Source organism: Eretmochelys imbricata, chromosome 6 (genome assembly GCF_965152235.1).
Source record: "Eretmochelys imbricata isolate rEreImb1 chromosome 6, rEreImb1.hap1, whole genome shotgun sequence".
NCBI classification, from domain to species: Eukaryota; Metazoa; Chordata; order Testudines; family Cheloniidae; genus Eretmochelys; species Eretmochelys imbricata.
The window spans coordinates 127,102,881-127,119,315 of record NC_135577.1 but is presented as its reverse complement, the minus strand read 5'-3'; the positions used below and the strand labels follow the sequence as shown (position 1 = coordinate 127,119,315).

Below are 16,435 nucleotides of genomic sequence, written 5' to 3'. Positions count from 1 at the left end.
CTTGTTTATGTGGGAAGTTATTTAAACCCTGATATTTACCAGTAGAACAGCCCACGTGGACACGCAAAGGCCTAGTCTATTCTTAAAACTTAGATCGACCAAGCAATGTGGCTAAGGCTAGGAAAAAGGTTGTGCCCTGTGCACCACAGTTAGGTTGACTTAACCCCCGCAGCGTGGATGCCACCTCTTGAGAGATGGATTAACTGACGGAAAAACCCCTTGAGCTGATGTAGGAAGAGTCCACAGTGCAGTGCTGCAGCTGTAGCAGCGGAAGTATAGACAAGGCCTTTGGTGCCACAAAAAAACCAGACAAGAGCTAAGAGGGGAAAGGGAAAATTGTAATCAGAATGATTTTCAGGTCTGTTTCCCTGTGCATCACCAAGACTAGAAAGTAATTGCTACACTTCACTGGAAAGGCAAGACTTCTAGCTTTCCTCGTTTCTATAGCGTTAAGTTATAGCCACGGACCTTATCACAGTCACTACTCCCTCAGACAACCCAATGCTATTTTGGCACCTTTTTTGAACTTAATATAGCAAGTACCAAACCAGTGTAATTTTTTGATTCTTGGATAAACTTTTTTTTTAAATATATAACTGAAGCGACCAATAGTTATGAAACCAAAGGCTAGATTTACAGGTAACAAAGGGGCTAGGAGAACACAGAAAGCTGTAAAAGGCCACTTATAGTTTCATGTATACCTTTTCCTTAAATCATAAAAACACCATCAGTATTTTGAGGTTGTTGAAAGTTATAAGAATTCAGATTCTATTTGTGAAGTATAGCTTCTCATGCCTTTTGAATCATTGTGGCATTCAACTATAATTAGTTTAATTTAGACATTTGTTTGTACAATTAGAGTTATTGAATATCAAAATAAACCAAACACACTGCTTTTGCTTATAACATTCTTATGAAGGAAGTACTCAGCAGATGCTTCCTTGAAATGAGAATATACAACAAGAATATTCCCTACTGTAGCTTAGAACAGGAGAGGAAAAAACAACTTTGTTTTTTTAGACTCCTGTAAGTATCAATAGTAAGAGTGGGCACCTCCTTCCAAGGCTAGATTACCATTTAATCTTTTTCACAATTGCTGGTCAAAGAAGGGAGGGACATTTAAAGTATTAACAAGGAAAATACTGTGTTATAACATAGGAGGATATTTTACTAGACCGCAAAACAACTTGAAACACTGTAAGCAGAAAGTTACACTGTGTAATACCGCCTGACAGAAATATGCCTGGTACTTTACAGTCATGTAAGGTTACAAGAACCCTATCTTGAGGACCTGTGTCAGAATATTTATTATTTCTACTTCTACAACACCTGAGGGCCCAAAATGTGTATTAGCGCCCATTGTAAGGCACTATACAAAAACACCATAAAGTCCACGGCTCAGAGCATTCAGAACTAGATTCAGATAATATAAAACACGTATTCTGACAAGGAGTTGACGAACAAGTTAAATTTTAAGTCAGAGTTCTTTCAGCAGAAATGCGGGGGCAGATATTCAAAGCAAGATGGAACTTTGGCGTGCCTATTAGTGGGTGGCGTGGTCCCAGTTTAACTCCTCCACTGCAACTTTTCTTTTAAAACCTGCCCTGTACTATCCTAGCTAAAACTTCTCTTTTCTCCTGGTACTTTCTTGGGTTAGATCTCTGTCATTGTATTAGTTGCTAGACAAGCTTTGCATTTCCTGCTCAGAGACAGAACAGCTTCTGCAAAACGGTTTCTCTTAGCACTGTCTCAGTCCTTTCCAAGTTATAACTCTTTTTTACTCTCTGCTTAAAGGTGGGTTTTCTCATATGAAAATGGCTTTCTTAATGAGAGTTACCAAATCTCAGGAGTGGGCACAACTGTATTCTCATTTACTGGACTGAAATCCCCGCCCAGACTGCATCACTTAAACCCTATAGTCTGGAACCGGTCTTTTCTCATTTGCCATTTCTGTTTCTCTCTGACTCCGATGTTTTCTTTTTGCTTTAACTAATGGTCAAAGGAATCTCAATGCTGTCCTGTTATTTTTGGCTTGGCTTTTCCTCTGTGGCGTAACATGCTGCCTTCAGTTCAATCCTCTAAACTAACTGGCAACTAGCTTCTGAGTTTTTACACAGCGCTGCAAAGCAGAGGAATCCTGTTGAATCTAGCCTGCTCTCTTTAGGGATGCAACTGTATATTATCTCACTAGTCTGCTAAAAGAAAATGTAAATGGATATAGACCATTTTTATTATCCATACTTTACAATACTTAAGGTATTTCCAGGTTTTAAGCCAGGCTCTACATTAAGTCTCTTTTTGAAAACCTTCAGCAGCACAACATTTCAACACTAGGATCCAAGCATCAGTTTTTAGCATTGTTTTTTACCATGCATCATGGACTCCAGAGACAATGCAAAGGAGCTCCTTTGCGTTACAGGTCTATTTCTGTAAGAATTGATATTGTAATGCAATGATGCCTTTCAATTCAAAATAAAGTCTTTGTGCATACACCACAGAGGGAACAAAACAGATGTATTGCACAAAATGATTTTGTAGTCCAGTCCAAGGGATCTTTTTGTGGGAATACCCTGCTTGGAAAGAAACGGTCACTGGAATCTATCCTGAGTGGAGGTCTCAGTTCTGCCATAGATCACCTCTTTGGCCAATCAAGTGGCCTGAGGGAATTGTGTTTGAAGAGAGCAGAAGATCTCAGAGTGGCTAGAAAGAAGTGTGTGTGTGGGGGGGGGGGGGGGGGGGAGTAGAGGGCAGGGGAGAGGAAGGAACTGAGAAGGGAACCTCAGTGCGCTACCATTGATCTGATGCAGAACCGGAAAGGTGAAGCAGTTTTAGATCCCATATTTCAGCCTGATAATGAGTAGGTTTAATCCTTGAACTAGTAGGCATTGAGTAGTTCTTTTCAAGCCTTGGTCATTGTCACGTTGATTGAGACAGTTTTGATTAAGTAGAGAGGTTGGAAGAGGGATAAAGAAACGGACTGAGGTGAGGACATGATGTCTGCAAGTAAAAAGCATGCTTCAGAATTCTGGAGACAAAGGAAAGACAAGAGATAGGACGACAAACCATACCGGATGAAGAAAAAGCTTTTAAAAGATTGGGGGAATGAGCCAGAGGAAAGGAAGCAGTTGAAGAAAGAGGAGGGGGGAATCAGAGGGAGCCAAGGATGATAAAGGAAGGGTGAATGGGGTCAAGGGAATAGGTTAAAGGATTAAAGAAAGGTGATAACTCAGTCAAATAAGAATGAAGGAAGGTAGAACTGGGGTGAATTAGGGTGGAAGACAGATGAGGAAGTTTCAGTAAAAACATCTTATCAAATATTTTGTTTTTGAAAAGATTACTAGGGCTGTCAAGCGATTAAAAAAGTAATTGCAATTAATCACACAATTAAAAAACTAATCGTGATTACTTGCGTGATTAATCGCAGTTAAATAGAATACCATTTATTTAAATATCTTTTCAGAGTAACAGCCATGTTAGTCTGTATTCGCAAAAAGAAAAGGAGTACTTGTGGCACCATAGAGACTAACCAATTTATTTGAGCATGAGTTTTCGTGAGCTACAGCTCACTTCATCGGATGCATACAGTGGAAACTGCAGCAGACTTTATATACACACAGAGAATATGAAACAATACTTCCTCCCACCCCACTGTCCTGCTGGTAATAGCTTATCTAAAGTGATCATCAAGTTGGGCCATTTCCAGCACAAATCCAGGTTTTCTCACCCTCCACCCCCCCACACACAAATTCACTCTCCTGCTGGTAATAGCCCATCCAAAGTGACAACTCTCCCTACAATGTGCATGATAATCAAGGTGGGCCATGTCCAGCACAAATCCAGGCTCTCTCACCCCCACCCCTTTTTTTCCCAGGGACACACACACACACAAACTCACTCTCCTGCTGGCAATAGCTCATCCAAACTGAGCACTCTCCAAGTTTAAATCCAAGTTAAACCAGAACGTCGGGGGGAGGGGGGGGAGGAAAAAACAAGGGGAAATAGGCTACTTTGCATAATGACTTAGCCACTCCCAGTCTCTATTTAAGCCTAAATTAATAGTATCCAATTTGCAAATGAATTCCAATTCAGCAGTTTCTCGCTGGAGTCTGGATTTGAAGTTTTTTTGTTTTAAGATGCTGAATTGGAATTCATTTGCAAATTGGATACTATTAATTTAGGCTTAAATAGAGACTGGGAGTGGCTAAGTCATTATGCAAGGTAGCCTATTTCCCCTTGTTTTTTCCTACCCCCCCCCCAACCCCCAGACGTTCTGGTTTAACTTGGATTTAAACTTGGAGAGTTGTCAGTTTGGATGAGCTATTGCCAGCAGGAGAGTGAGTTTGTGTGTGTGTCCCTGGAAAAAAAGTGAGGGGGGTGAGAAAGCCTGGATTTGTGCTGGACATGGCCCACCTTGATTACCATGCACATTGTAGGGAGAGTGGTCACTTTGGATGAGCTATTACCAGCAGGAGAGTGAGTTTGTGTGTGTATGGGGGTGGGGGGGTGAGAAAACCTGAATTTGTGCTGGAAATGGTCCACCTTGATTATCATGCACATTGTAGGGAGAGTGGTCACTTTGGATGAGCTATTACCAGCAGGAGAGTGAGTTTGTGTGTGTGTTTTTTGGAGGGAGGTGAGGGGGTGAGAACCTGGATTTGTGCAGGAAATGGCCCAACTTGATTATCATGCACACTGTGTAGAGAGTTGTCACTTTGGATGGGCTATTACCAGCAGGAGAGTGAATTTGTGTGTGTGGGGGGGGAGGGTGAGAAAACCTGGATTTGTGCTGGAAATGGCCCAACTTGATGATCACTTTAGAAAAGCTATTACCAGCAGGACAGTGTGGTGGGAGGAAGTATTGTTTCATATTCTCTGTGTGTATATAAAGTCTGCTGCAGTTTCCACGGTATGCATCCGATGAAGCGAGCTGTAGCTCACGAAAGCTCATGCTCAAATAAATTGGTGATTTATTTAAGGTGCCACAAGTACTCCTTTTCTTTTTAAATATCTTTGTATTCTGTGTTGTAATTGAAATCAATATATTTGAAAATGTAGAAAGCATCCAAATTGTACAGTGCTCACTTTATATTTATTTTTGATTACAAGTATTTGCAATGTAAAAAACAAAAGAAACAGTCTTTCAATTCACCTAATACAAGTATTGTAGTGAAATCTCTATCATGAAAGTGGAACTTACAAATGTACAAAAAAAACTGCATTCAAAAATAAAACAATGTAAAATTTTACAGCCTGCAACTCTACTCAGTCCTATTTCTTGTTCAGCCAATTGCTCAGACAAACAAGTTTGTTTACATTTGCAGGAGATAATGTTGCTAATTTCTTGTTTACGTTACTGAAAGTGAGAACAGGTGTTCGCATGGCAGTGTTGTAGCTGGCATCACAAGATATTTATGTGCCAGATGTGCTAAAGATTCATGTCCCTTCATGCTTCAACCACCATTCCCGGGGACGTGTCCATGCTGATGACTGGTTCTGCTCCCTAACAATCCAAAGCCATGCAGACTGATACGTGTTCCTTTTCACCATCTGAGTCAGATGCCACCAGCAGAAGGCTGATTTTCTTTGTTGGTGGTTCGGGTTCTGTAGCTTCCGCATCAGAATGTTGTGCTTTTCAGACTTCTGGAAGCATGCTCCACACCCCGTCCCTCTCAGATTTTGGAAGGCACTTCAGATTCTTAAACCTTGGGTCGAATGTTGTAGCGATCTTTAGAAATCTCATATCGGTACCTTCTTTGCGTTTGGTCAAATTGAAAGTGAAAGCGTTCTTAAAATGAACAACATGTGCTGAGTCATCATCCGAGACTGCTATAGCTTGAAATATATGGCAGAATGCGGGTAAAACAGAGTAGGGGACATGCAATTCTCCCCCAAGGAGGTCAGTCACAAATTTAATAAGCGCATTTTTTTTTTAAAGTGTTACCAACATGGAAGCATGTCCTCTGGATTGGTGGCATGAAGCATGAAAGGGCATACGAATGTTTTAGCATATCTGGCACATAAATAAGGTGCAATGTCGGCTACAAAAGTGCCATGTGAATGCCTGTTCCCACTTTCAGGTAACACTGTAAATAAGAAACAGGCAGCATTATCTCCTGTAAATGTAAACAAACTTGGTTGCCTTAGCGTTTGGCTGAATAGAAAGTAGGACCGAGTGGACTTGTAGGCTCTGAAGTTTTACATTGTTTTGTTTTTGAGTGCAGTTATGTGACCAAAAAAAACCAAACAAACCACATTTGTAAATTGCACTTTCACGATAAACAGCTTGCACTAACTACAGCACTTGTATGAGGTAAACTGCAAAATACTATTTCTTTTATCATTTTTATAGTGCAAATATTTATAATAAAAAACAATACACTGATTTCAAACAACACAGAATACAATATATATGAAAATGTAGAAAAACATCCAAAAATTTAATAAACTTCAATTCGTGTTCTATTGTTCAACAGTGCAATTAAAACTGCGATTAATTGTGACTAATTTTTTTAGTTCATTGCGTAGGTTAACTGCGATTAATCAACAGCCCTAATAACTACATCCTAGGCTGAGAAAGATGCAAAGGAAGAGGAAGCTGGGAAGGAACTGAAAATAAGGAATTGGGTTCACGTTCTCATTGGCAATGAAACAGATCAACTAGTTTAAAATTGCATGCTGGGGGTGGGGTGGGGAGGGGGGGGAAGGCAGTGCTTTTGTGCGAAGGAACAATGTCCTTTTTTTGCCTCTCCCCTCACACTAAGCAGCAGCATATTTAATCCCTGATTCTACTGCTGCCACAGGAGACCTGTAGAATTGACAAGTATCTAGTCACTTTTACTAATGCTCACTCAAGCTAGGAGCAGTAAAGATATGGGAATGATTGACAGTAGAGAACCAAATTTAGAAGCTCCCTTCCGTTTTCCGGCAACCAGAGAGGTGAAAGGGACAGAGAGAGGAAAGTCCTCTGTCAGCAGTTGTTTGTGTGGGTCTCAAATGTGACTGTAAAAATCACAAAAAGTTGGCAGGGTGACCCAGCTATGTGATACCAACAACTATCTTTAACTTGGTTTGGAAATTAACTAGATTTCAACTGACAGCGTCCCTTTCAATCACATCCAAAAACCCCACCACAAAAAACCCACAAAAAAACAGATTTCCATTTCCAGTGTATCAAAAACTGTCGCTGTTCGACTGAGCATCAATAATGTTTTCCAAAACTGTTCTGACCAGCCTATACTAGCACTTAAATCATTTTCAATATTGCTTTGGGGAAACTGTTTCAGCAAGGGTTCACTGTTTCCTACGATAGACAGGGTTTTTAAAAACTGATGGTTGTAATTTAAAAGGAACATGCGACTTATATGGATGACACTTGTTCGAACAGATGCATTATTTAGTATTTAGCAAAGAAAACCAAAATGAAACTGCATAAAAGTCCTCACAGTGTTACTATTATTACTCTTTGGAGCTCAGTTTCCCCCCTAACTATTCACTGAGTAAGAAGTTTCCTGTAACAAAAGCATTTCTCTGTCAAGTTAAAAATTCTATAAATGAGGTCACTAACCTTAAAGTCTTGACATTCTTGGTAGTAGAGTTGTTTTCTTAGAGACAGCAGATTTACTATTTTGCTTACAGCTTACTCGTAAAGAGGAACTGAATGTATTTCACAGTGAAAACACTTATGTACATGTTTAAAGTTTAAAATAGTTGCTTTAAAATACTTTGTATAAGATGTTTTATATTTATCAAATGTTAGAACATAAGTACACAAGTTCTCTCTTTTTAAGGTCACTTTTCTATGACTAATAGAGTGGTTCCACAGATGCTGTACAAGTTTCACAGATTCTTAGTAGTTTTCCATTGTAAGTAGAAGATTCACAACGGAACACCACACAAAAATTATTCAGGAGTGCCACAGCACACAGAGCAGAGAAATCTAGAATTACTGTGCTGTAATGCCACCAAGGTTTTGATTATACTAAGCACTCCCATCTTCTTTATTGTGGTATTTGACTTCAGATTGTTTATAAACAAAACTACAACCCACAATTTATGGCCATCAGTTATTCTATACATATTTAATGGATGCAGCAAAAGCCTACTGCAAGTTGGCAGAAGCAAGCCAACTAATGGCTATGATGTTACCACAGGGATGTATTTTAAGAGTGCAGATATGATTCATGTAAATTCTCATAGCATTTTAACAAAGGGGATTAAAAGGTGCAAGTGAGCCAAAATAGATTATGTGACAGTTTTACCTCCTCAGTATTTTGAGTGAGCTGGTCATAATTTAACGGGAAGAGTCCTTCATAATCCATGTTTGGAATATCACTCACTTGGCTTCCATTTTGCACTCAATTAAAATACAGTATTTATTTTAACTCTTGAAATGTATAAGGAAAAATAGGTCACTTATAGTTGGATAGTACATATTATATACTTAAAATTATTTTAAAAATTCAGAAGTGTATCACTTTATTTAAAGAAATAAAGGCTATGTGGCTTCTGGAGAATGGTATAATCTGTTTAATAGATGTATTTGTAAAAAAAATACAATATTAAACTTAAGCCTGGACAAATATAAGATATCTCCAATTCTGTCAGGAGTTAAATAAGTTTAATATTAAAAAGCAATCCTACAAAGTACCTTTAATTTTTTTTTTTTTTAAACATGCACATTTCCCTTCCCTCTCCACAGAATATATGCAACGTATTTCCTGGTTGCCATAAATATAAGCAAGCAAACTTTGTATCAGAAATGTAATTAAAATAGGAGAACTAGAGTATATAGAGCAATACTAATAAAAAAACATAACCAGGAGCATCATTAAGAAATATTTCCATAGCAAAAGTGTTTCTTATGCATTCTTTAAAATAACCACTTGCCTGCAGTATGCCTCCCTTGACTATGTGACATCCTTTGGAAGAGATCATTGTTATGTCCATAATATCTATAGTCCTCATGTACACGATCACTTAGCTGATGCCTCCTTTGACCATCATAAAAATCATAGTAATAGCGGGCACCAGCATCTCCATTTTCTGTCACAGAGTTAGCTTCTGTTAAAAAGGACTGGGAGGAAGAGCCATATTCCCGTGGGATATCAGTCGAATTTCTTGCAAGATATGAAGGCGCAGATAGTCTGTTGCTTTCTCGCCTCATTATTTCATGAGGTGGCCTCTGAACTGGAGTTCTAAGGAAACTCTGGTTTCTAGAAACTATCCCCTCCCCTCCTGCAGAGTAGGCAGAAGAACTCGAGTCAGGAACGCAGATATCAGTTCGTCTTGGAATGGTCGGACCATGACGGATAAATGAAGGCATCAGATCTGTAAGAGTAAAACACTGTAATTTAAATACAAACTTTGCTACAACAAATGTCCAAATTAAGTGCAAAATAGGTATGCTAACTGTTTGACCATAATGCTAAATTAGATTGTAGAAATCAGGAAATTCAAAGCTAAGGTTTTCACAGTAACATTAACTCAGCCATTTTAAACAAATATACAGTAAGAGTTCCAGGCCAGAAGGGACCATCAGATAAACTAGCCTGACCTCGGATATATCACAGGCCACCAACACATTGCAGTCACATCATGCACACTAAATCCAACATATGGAATTATACCAAAGTATTAGAGACCACAGGAGACTAAACTGTTGTGTGCCACCAAGAGAGAACATGAGGGACCAGAGGGTACCAATGCCCAAGGCCTTAGCAATAGCAGGGAAATTGATTAAATGAGATCCTGGCAAATGATCTGTGCCCCACACTGCAGAGGAAGGTGAAAAACCTCAAGGTCACTGCCAACCTGACTTGAGACAAAATTCTTTCCACACTCCACATATGGTTCTCCACTAGACCCCTGGAGCACGTGAGTAAGAACCAGCCAGCCCAACACCTGAGGGAGGTCTCAGTACCACCTCCGAGCACTGGCTCACCTTGCTTTTCATTTCTCTATCTCAAATACCATGAAAGAATCTCAAAGCATCTAGTATTAAGCCTCAAAACATCCATCTAAGGAACTTATCCCCATTTTAGAGATTGAGAAATTGAAGCAAAGATAAATTAATTCGCTTGTCAGCTCTTTAGAAGAGAAGCTTTTACTCTGTTTGTACAGTGACTAGCACAACAGTGTCTCTAGATACAAATGCAACATACACAAATTATTTGTATTTCACTAGCTTCTAAAGACCCCAACTGAGACTGAAGCACAATATACACATATAGTAAGAGGCAGTTCTTGCCCAGAAGAACTTGCCATCAAAATACAGAGTTCCTGTGTCTTGTCCAAAGTCACACAGAAAATCAGTGGCAGAGCAGAACTCAAATCTTTCAACTCCCAATCTAATGCCCTATCATGAGGTCTGCATTTGTGTACTTACAGTGACTGAGTACGTAAGTGACTTTCCCACAGTCTCACAGGAAGTCTGTAGTACACACCCAGGAATAGAACCTATACTTTACTGTATCTATATAACATGGTCTAGCTAGCAGTGCTGTAATTTGGAATGCTTCCCTTCTCAACCTTAATGTTACATTAATTTATCATAGCATTTAATAGCTCAGCTTTAAGGAAACTGCCATACGACATGAACATTAATTGCTATACTGGTTCAGAATCTAAACCATTTTGCCTCTACCAAGTTAAACATCAACCCAGAGTGGTAGGCCTCACTCAGAAGGAAAAATATGCCAATGTATTCAATAATTTTCTAAAGTCTGTCTTTTAAATTACACCTCAGTGGATGCAATGACTAAATTATTTGCCATAAGAAGTGCTATGACACTAGAGCACACAATGGATTGTTATTTCACAACAAAACACTGAAAACATTGCTAATGTATAGACAACTTTAAATTTTTACAAGTTTAAAAACATTATGCCTTTTATTTTGAAATCTAGTTTGTCTCCTCTCTCACTGGGAAATACAGTAATACCATGTTATTACTTTATATCTTCAGCCATTTTTGACCTGTGCATGCAAAACTGATCATCAGATTATTGTTACAGAGAGAATAGAATTTTTAAAACCCTTTTTACTAAGATGGCTAAAATGATTTAGTTCACACACAAATTCAGTATCATACTGTAAATTAACAGTTTTAAAATTTTAAAACTAAAACATTCCAAAACTCAAAGAACACAACCTAAAGAGTTCAAAGTACATTTTCCAAAAGTATATTTTCAGCTCTTGCAGTTGCGAAGGTAACTGTTCAAACAATATGATGCACTGCTGTCACACTCAGGCTTTGTATTCACTGCTAAAAAAAAGATGTGTTTTTACCATAGGTTAAAACTAACTATATTAGCTAGCTTGCTGTAAAATCCTATTAGAGACAAGTCATGAGATCACAGACAGGTGGGGAGTACAATGCCGACCTTGCCTAGGTACCTCCTCGTAAAAAAACTACAGATGCCTTAAAAAGATCAGGAGTACTTGTGGCACATTTGAGATTAACAAATTTATTTGAGCGTAAGTTTTCGTGAGCTACAGCCCACTTCATCAGATGCATAGAATGGAACATATAGTAAGATACACACACACACACCGAGAGAACACGCCTTGTCTCTACTAGGATTTTACACTGAGATAACTATCACACAGTTATTTTACCATAACCCCTCCCCTGTTTGGCAATGAAGATATAGCCTTAGCTTGCAAAAAAAGAACACTAACTTTAGGAGAGTTGTGAACTGCTCCAATTCATATGAACAAGTTATTAAAGGAACAATGTGAACTTAAATAAAAATCGCACTTCTATGTGAAGAAGATACTGTCTTCTACAAATAACTATTAAGGTTACTGGAACTGAGATTAGAGAAGTTTGTTTACAAAGTGCATTGGACAACACTTGTGTATGGACAGTTACCCCTTTTCACATAGGTCTTCCATACAGCAACAAGGAAAAGAACTCCGTTTTTCTTATTTTATTTTTTTTAAATGGAGGGGAGAATATATTAAAATCATAAAAAGCTGGCTAGCAGGGTTGACAATTTCCTGAGAAAAACTAGTTTAGGAGGACCAGGTGTTAGTAAAAACTGGCTTAAACAGGGAAAAATGATTGCACCAGTATCCACGTTCTGCAAGCACAGAACGAGTCTTTTCAAATGCTGGATATATCCACTGAAAACTGAGGAACAGTTGGTCTATCTGCTACTTCGAAGTTGATCTTCTACAGAATTCTGCATGGCCAAATGGAACTAGACTCGTAGTGTGAAACTCTGCATGCTTCTGATTGCTTAATGCTTCAAGCTCACAACTCTGTATTACTGTAATTTTCACATATTCAAACATTTTTGACTTTTGTTTACAAAATATTGAAAAATTGACCATGAATCACGACACACAACTTCCCTGAGAAAATACTAAACCAAAACCTTACATTCTGATGCTCAGTATTATAGCTACATATATTAGTATTACATCGACTGCAGTTTTACTTTTTGTTCGTACAACCCTAAATTAATCTCTGAATCTGCTACCTTATGTAACCACAATTTTAATAGGTAACTAAAACAAAGTGTAATGTGGTGTGCATTAACAAACCAGTTTTTCAAACCGAAAATACCTTAAACTGGGACTAACATTTTTCCCCGGGGCAGTAAAAAACATGATTTTAACTGGTAAAAACCATCTCTGGTAAATACCATGCCATCCCAGGGGGCTGGAGGATTTATGAGCAGGTGTAGTACTTCAAAAGTTTTCACAGACTTAGTTTTTATTTGATATATTCAGACTGTGGTAGGGCCCAAAAGACCCTGTATTGGGATTGGTGCCCACTACACTCAGTAATGTATAAACAAAACATAGGAGAAAAAACAGTCCCTGCCCTGAAGTGTTTACTTAAAATAAAAGCAAACACTAACAAGCCTAGAAAGAAGGAAACAATTAAAATATGTACAACCTATGTACACTGGCATATACTACTTGCCGTTCACATGCATCTGAGCTAGCCCCTCGGGTCCTACATATCAAGTTGACAAGGATCCCTTTCAATTACAAAAGAACAAAAAAAAAAAAAAAGAACAGGAGGACTTGTGGCACCTTAGAGACTAACCAATTTATTTGAGCATGAGCTTTCGTGAGCTGCAGCTCACAGACTAACACGGCTACTACTCTGAAACCAGCCAAAGAACAGAGTTTTTCCCTTCACATCAGATGGGCAGGGTGCCACTATAGGCCCCTGCCCACCTCCTGGGGCGGGTGGGTGTTGGGGGCCTTCCCCCCCTATCAGGACTCCAGGCCCGGGGCACGCTCCCCGCTGCCCCTGGGGGGCGGCTTCTCCCCCCCCCAATCTCGGGTCACCCCCCCCCCAATCCCGGGTCACCCCTCCCCCCGCGGCTCCTGCCGGCGCGGCGCCGCCCCGGACACTCACTGCGGAGCAGCGGGCTGGTCTCCTTCTTCACGTACTTGCCCTGCACCTCGCCCGGCTTGGAGAGCTCCGTGCGCGTCTTCTTCCGGGACAGCATCCCCCCGCCCGGGGGGCTCGGGCCCGGGCCCGCCTCACTCCGCACGGGCCCCGGCGCCGCGCCGCGCGGCTCCCGGCTGCATCACGCGCACCCGCTCGGGGCCGGAGGGATGGGGCCGGGCCGCCGCGGAGCCATGTGCGGGGCCGCCCGCTCCGCGCCTGTGGCCCGCCCCCTCGGCGCACAGCCCTGTGGGACGCCGGCAGCGCCCGCCCCCGGGAGAGCGGGCTGGCGGCGCTCCGTGGCAGCGCCCCCCTGCGGCCGGGAGGGCCAAGGGCGCGGCGCGTTCGGGGGCAGAGGGGTCCGCGGCCGTTGGGTCGGGAGGGGGCGGGGCCGCACTCGGGGGGGCGGGGCCTGCAGCTCCCGCCCTGGGGAGGGCGCAGGGCCCAGCAGCCGGCCCAGCCCTGCAGGGGGCAGGAGGGGTCTGGGGCCCAGGGGGCCCTTCGCCCCAGCCAGGGCTCGGGGACAGGCGCCTCTGGCGGCTGGGGGGCAGGCTGCAGGGCCTGGGCCGGTCCTGAGTCTGGCAGGGGGGCAGAGAGGAAGGGGCAGGAATGGGCCAAGACATGGCCGAGGGGAAGGAGGCTGGGAGACATGGAGGGCCAAGAACAGGCCCAGACAAGGGTGACAGGAGGGGAAAGAGGCTGGGAGACCTAAGGGGCCGGAAATGGGCCCAGACAAGGCTGTGGGAGGAAAGAGGCAGGAAGGGAGCACACAGGAGACACATTTTATGCCAGATCACACGCCCCCTCTCATTGTGTTGGCCAAGCACATAGTCTGAGAGCTGGGTCTGGGGCCTCCATGTTTTTATTCCAGTGGTAGGGCTAGTCACCTACTACTCAAGAAATTATATTAAATAAGTGGGTGGCCACAAACTCCCTCACGCGACCTGTTCTCATTCTCCTGGCCCCGTCACATTCCTGATGGACCAGTCGCCTGGAGGTGTCACACATGAACACTCACCCATGACAGCGAAAAGCAAGAGCCACTCGGCTCATGTAAGGGCACGCTGCAAAGCTAGTTGAGGTGTGCAAGCTCCATAGTTGTATTACTGCAGCAACCAGGACCCCAGAGTGTTAGGTGGGGGACACGCACACAACAAACAACAATCCCTGCCTCAAGGAGATTACCATCTAAGTGTTAAACAAGGGACAACAAATGGATACAGACAGGGAAGCACAAGGAACAATGAGACACTATTTGGTCAATGGGCACAGCACACCGGCATCAAAAACGGCATGGAAAAACAATGTAACTGTTGTTGAGATGATTGGTCATGTCCATTCCATTCGAGGTGAGTGTGCACCCACAGGTGCAGTCGTTGGAGATTTTTGCCTTAGCGGTGGCTGTAGGGTTGGCTGTAGGGTCTTCCTGAGTGCCTCGCTCCTGTGGTGGTATATTAGGCGCTGCCAACCCTATGCCCTCTCAGTTTCTTCTTGCTGGGAACTCTGACAGAAGGGCAGGAGGACGGTTAGTGGAATGGACATAAGCAACACATTTTGAAGAACAACGGTTACCTCCTTTTTCGCAACTATTTTTTCTTTTTTGAGTGCTTGCTCATGTGAGTCACCTAGAATGGAATCGACAAGCAGTATCCTCGGCGGTGGGCCTGGAGTTCACAGTTCAGCGGCTTGCAGTACTGCTCTATCGAAGCCAGCATTGTCCTGGACCTGCTGGGTAAGTGCGTAATAGGATGTGAACGTGTGAACGGACAACAAGGGGGCTGCCCTACAGATGTCCTGGCTAGGCACTTGGGCTAGGAAAGCTGCCGAAGAGACTTGCGGCCTAGTTGAGTGGGCGGTGACAATCGGCGCAAGTGACACCTTCGCCTGATTGTAGCAGCAGTGAACGCAGGCAGTATACTGAATTACCTTTCATCCTGTCGGTCACCGTGACGAACAATTGCGTTGACTTACAGAATGGCTTGGTCCTTTCAATGTAGAAGGCTTGTGCCCTCCTGATGTCTAGAGAATGCATGAGTTCGAGGGCGAAAGTTTTTGCAGATCCTACACTTATCCTTTCTGTGGGACTCCCCCAAACTTTAAACAGCTCTCGTCGGGGTCACTAATGGGCATCAGCTGGGTGCACTATGAACATGGCTTAAAGCCTGGGGAACGGGGCATACCCGGCTTCAAGGCGAACTCCTAGACCTTTAAGTTGGAGTAGTTGTTTAACTAAGTACCTATCAACAAAGGAGACAGAACAATGGACTGTAAGAACTGCTCACGCTCTTACGATCACAGACAAGGCACTCTGACCAACCGTCATGGGTGGTAAGAAGGAACAGAGGGGGTAGGGTCAGCAGTGCCTAATATAGCAGCGTATGAGCGCGGCACTTAGGAGGGAACTACAGCCAACCCTACAGGTACCGCTAAGGCAAAAATCTCCGACTGCACGTGGGCGTGCACACACCTAGAATGGAATCGACATGAGCAAGCACTCAAAGAAGCCAACCCTCCAGCAGTGCAAATTAGAGGAAGCTCATTAACAGATTACCAATAGAAAAGCCTATTTGAAGTCACACACAAACAAAACATGAGGTAAATTTAATCCTAAATTCTGAATATTTTATAATTTTCACCATCAAATAATTGTGTATTAAAGATTAGCTTTTTAATAAAAATGTTTTGACTGGTAACAATGATTAAGGGGGAAAACAATGGATGATGAGAACAGGCTAGAAGTAAAAATAAATTAAGAGGTAGGTTCATTATTGGCTTTTTCTTCCCTAAACTGGTTTATGATTTTTTTCATAATGGAAAATTCATATTGTTTTTATCATTTACTGCAGACCTGTCCATTTTTATTACTATTTTATCCAGTTAAAAATTTAGCTTTGATTAGTACGAACATATGAATTACAATTGAATAGAGTTATTGGTCTGCACAGCAAAATGTATGAAAATATTTTCATACAAGGAAAAAAAAGTAGTGAGTTTTGTAATTTATATTTTTAATTTCAGTATAA

General features: G+C 41.8%; 1 protein-coding gene across 2 annotated transcripts in view; it reads right to left on the bottom strand.

Moving 5' to 3' along the window:
• Positions 1-13,624, bottom strand: part of SAV1 (salvador family WW domain containing protein 1) — a 37,600-nt gene extending 23,976 nt beyond the window's left edge. The window contains exons 1-2 of one of the 2 annotated variants that reach the window (XM_077819672.1): positions 13,380-13,624; positions 8,887-9,327 (exon numbers count right to left, since the gene is read on the bottom strand). In XM_077819672.1, coding sequence (XP_077675798.1) covers positions 8,887-9,327; positions 13,380-13,473 — 535 coding nt within the window. In that variant the 5' untranslated portion in view covers positions 13,474-13,624. The remainder of the gene's footprint in view (positions 1-8,886; positions 9,328-13,379) is intronic. The other variant, XM_077819671.1, reaches the window with a different exon arrangement.
• Positions 13,625-16,435: the final 2,811 nt, after the last annotated feature.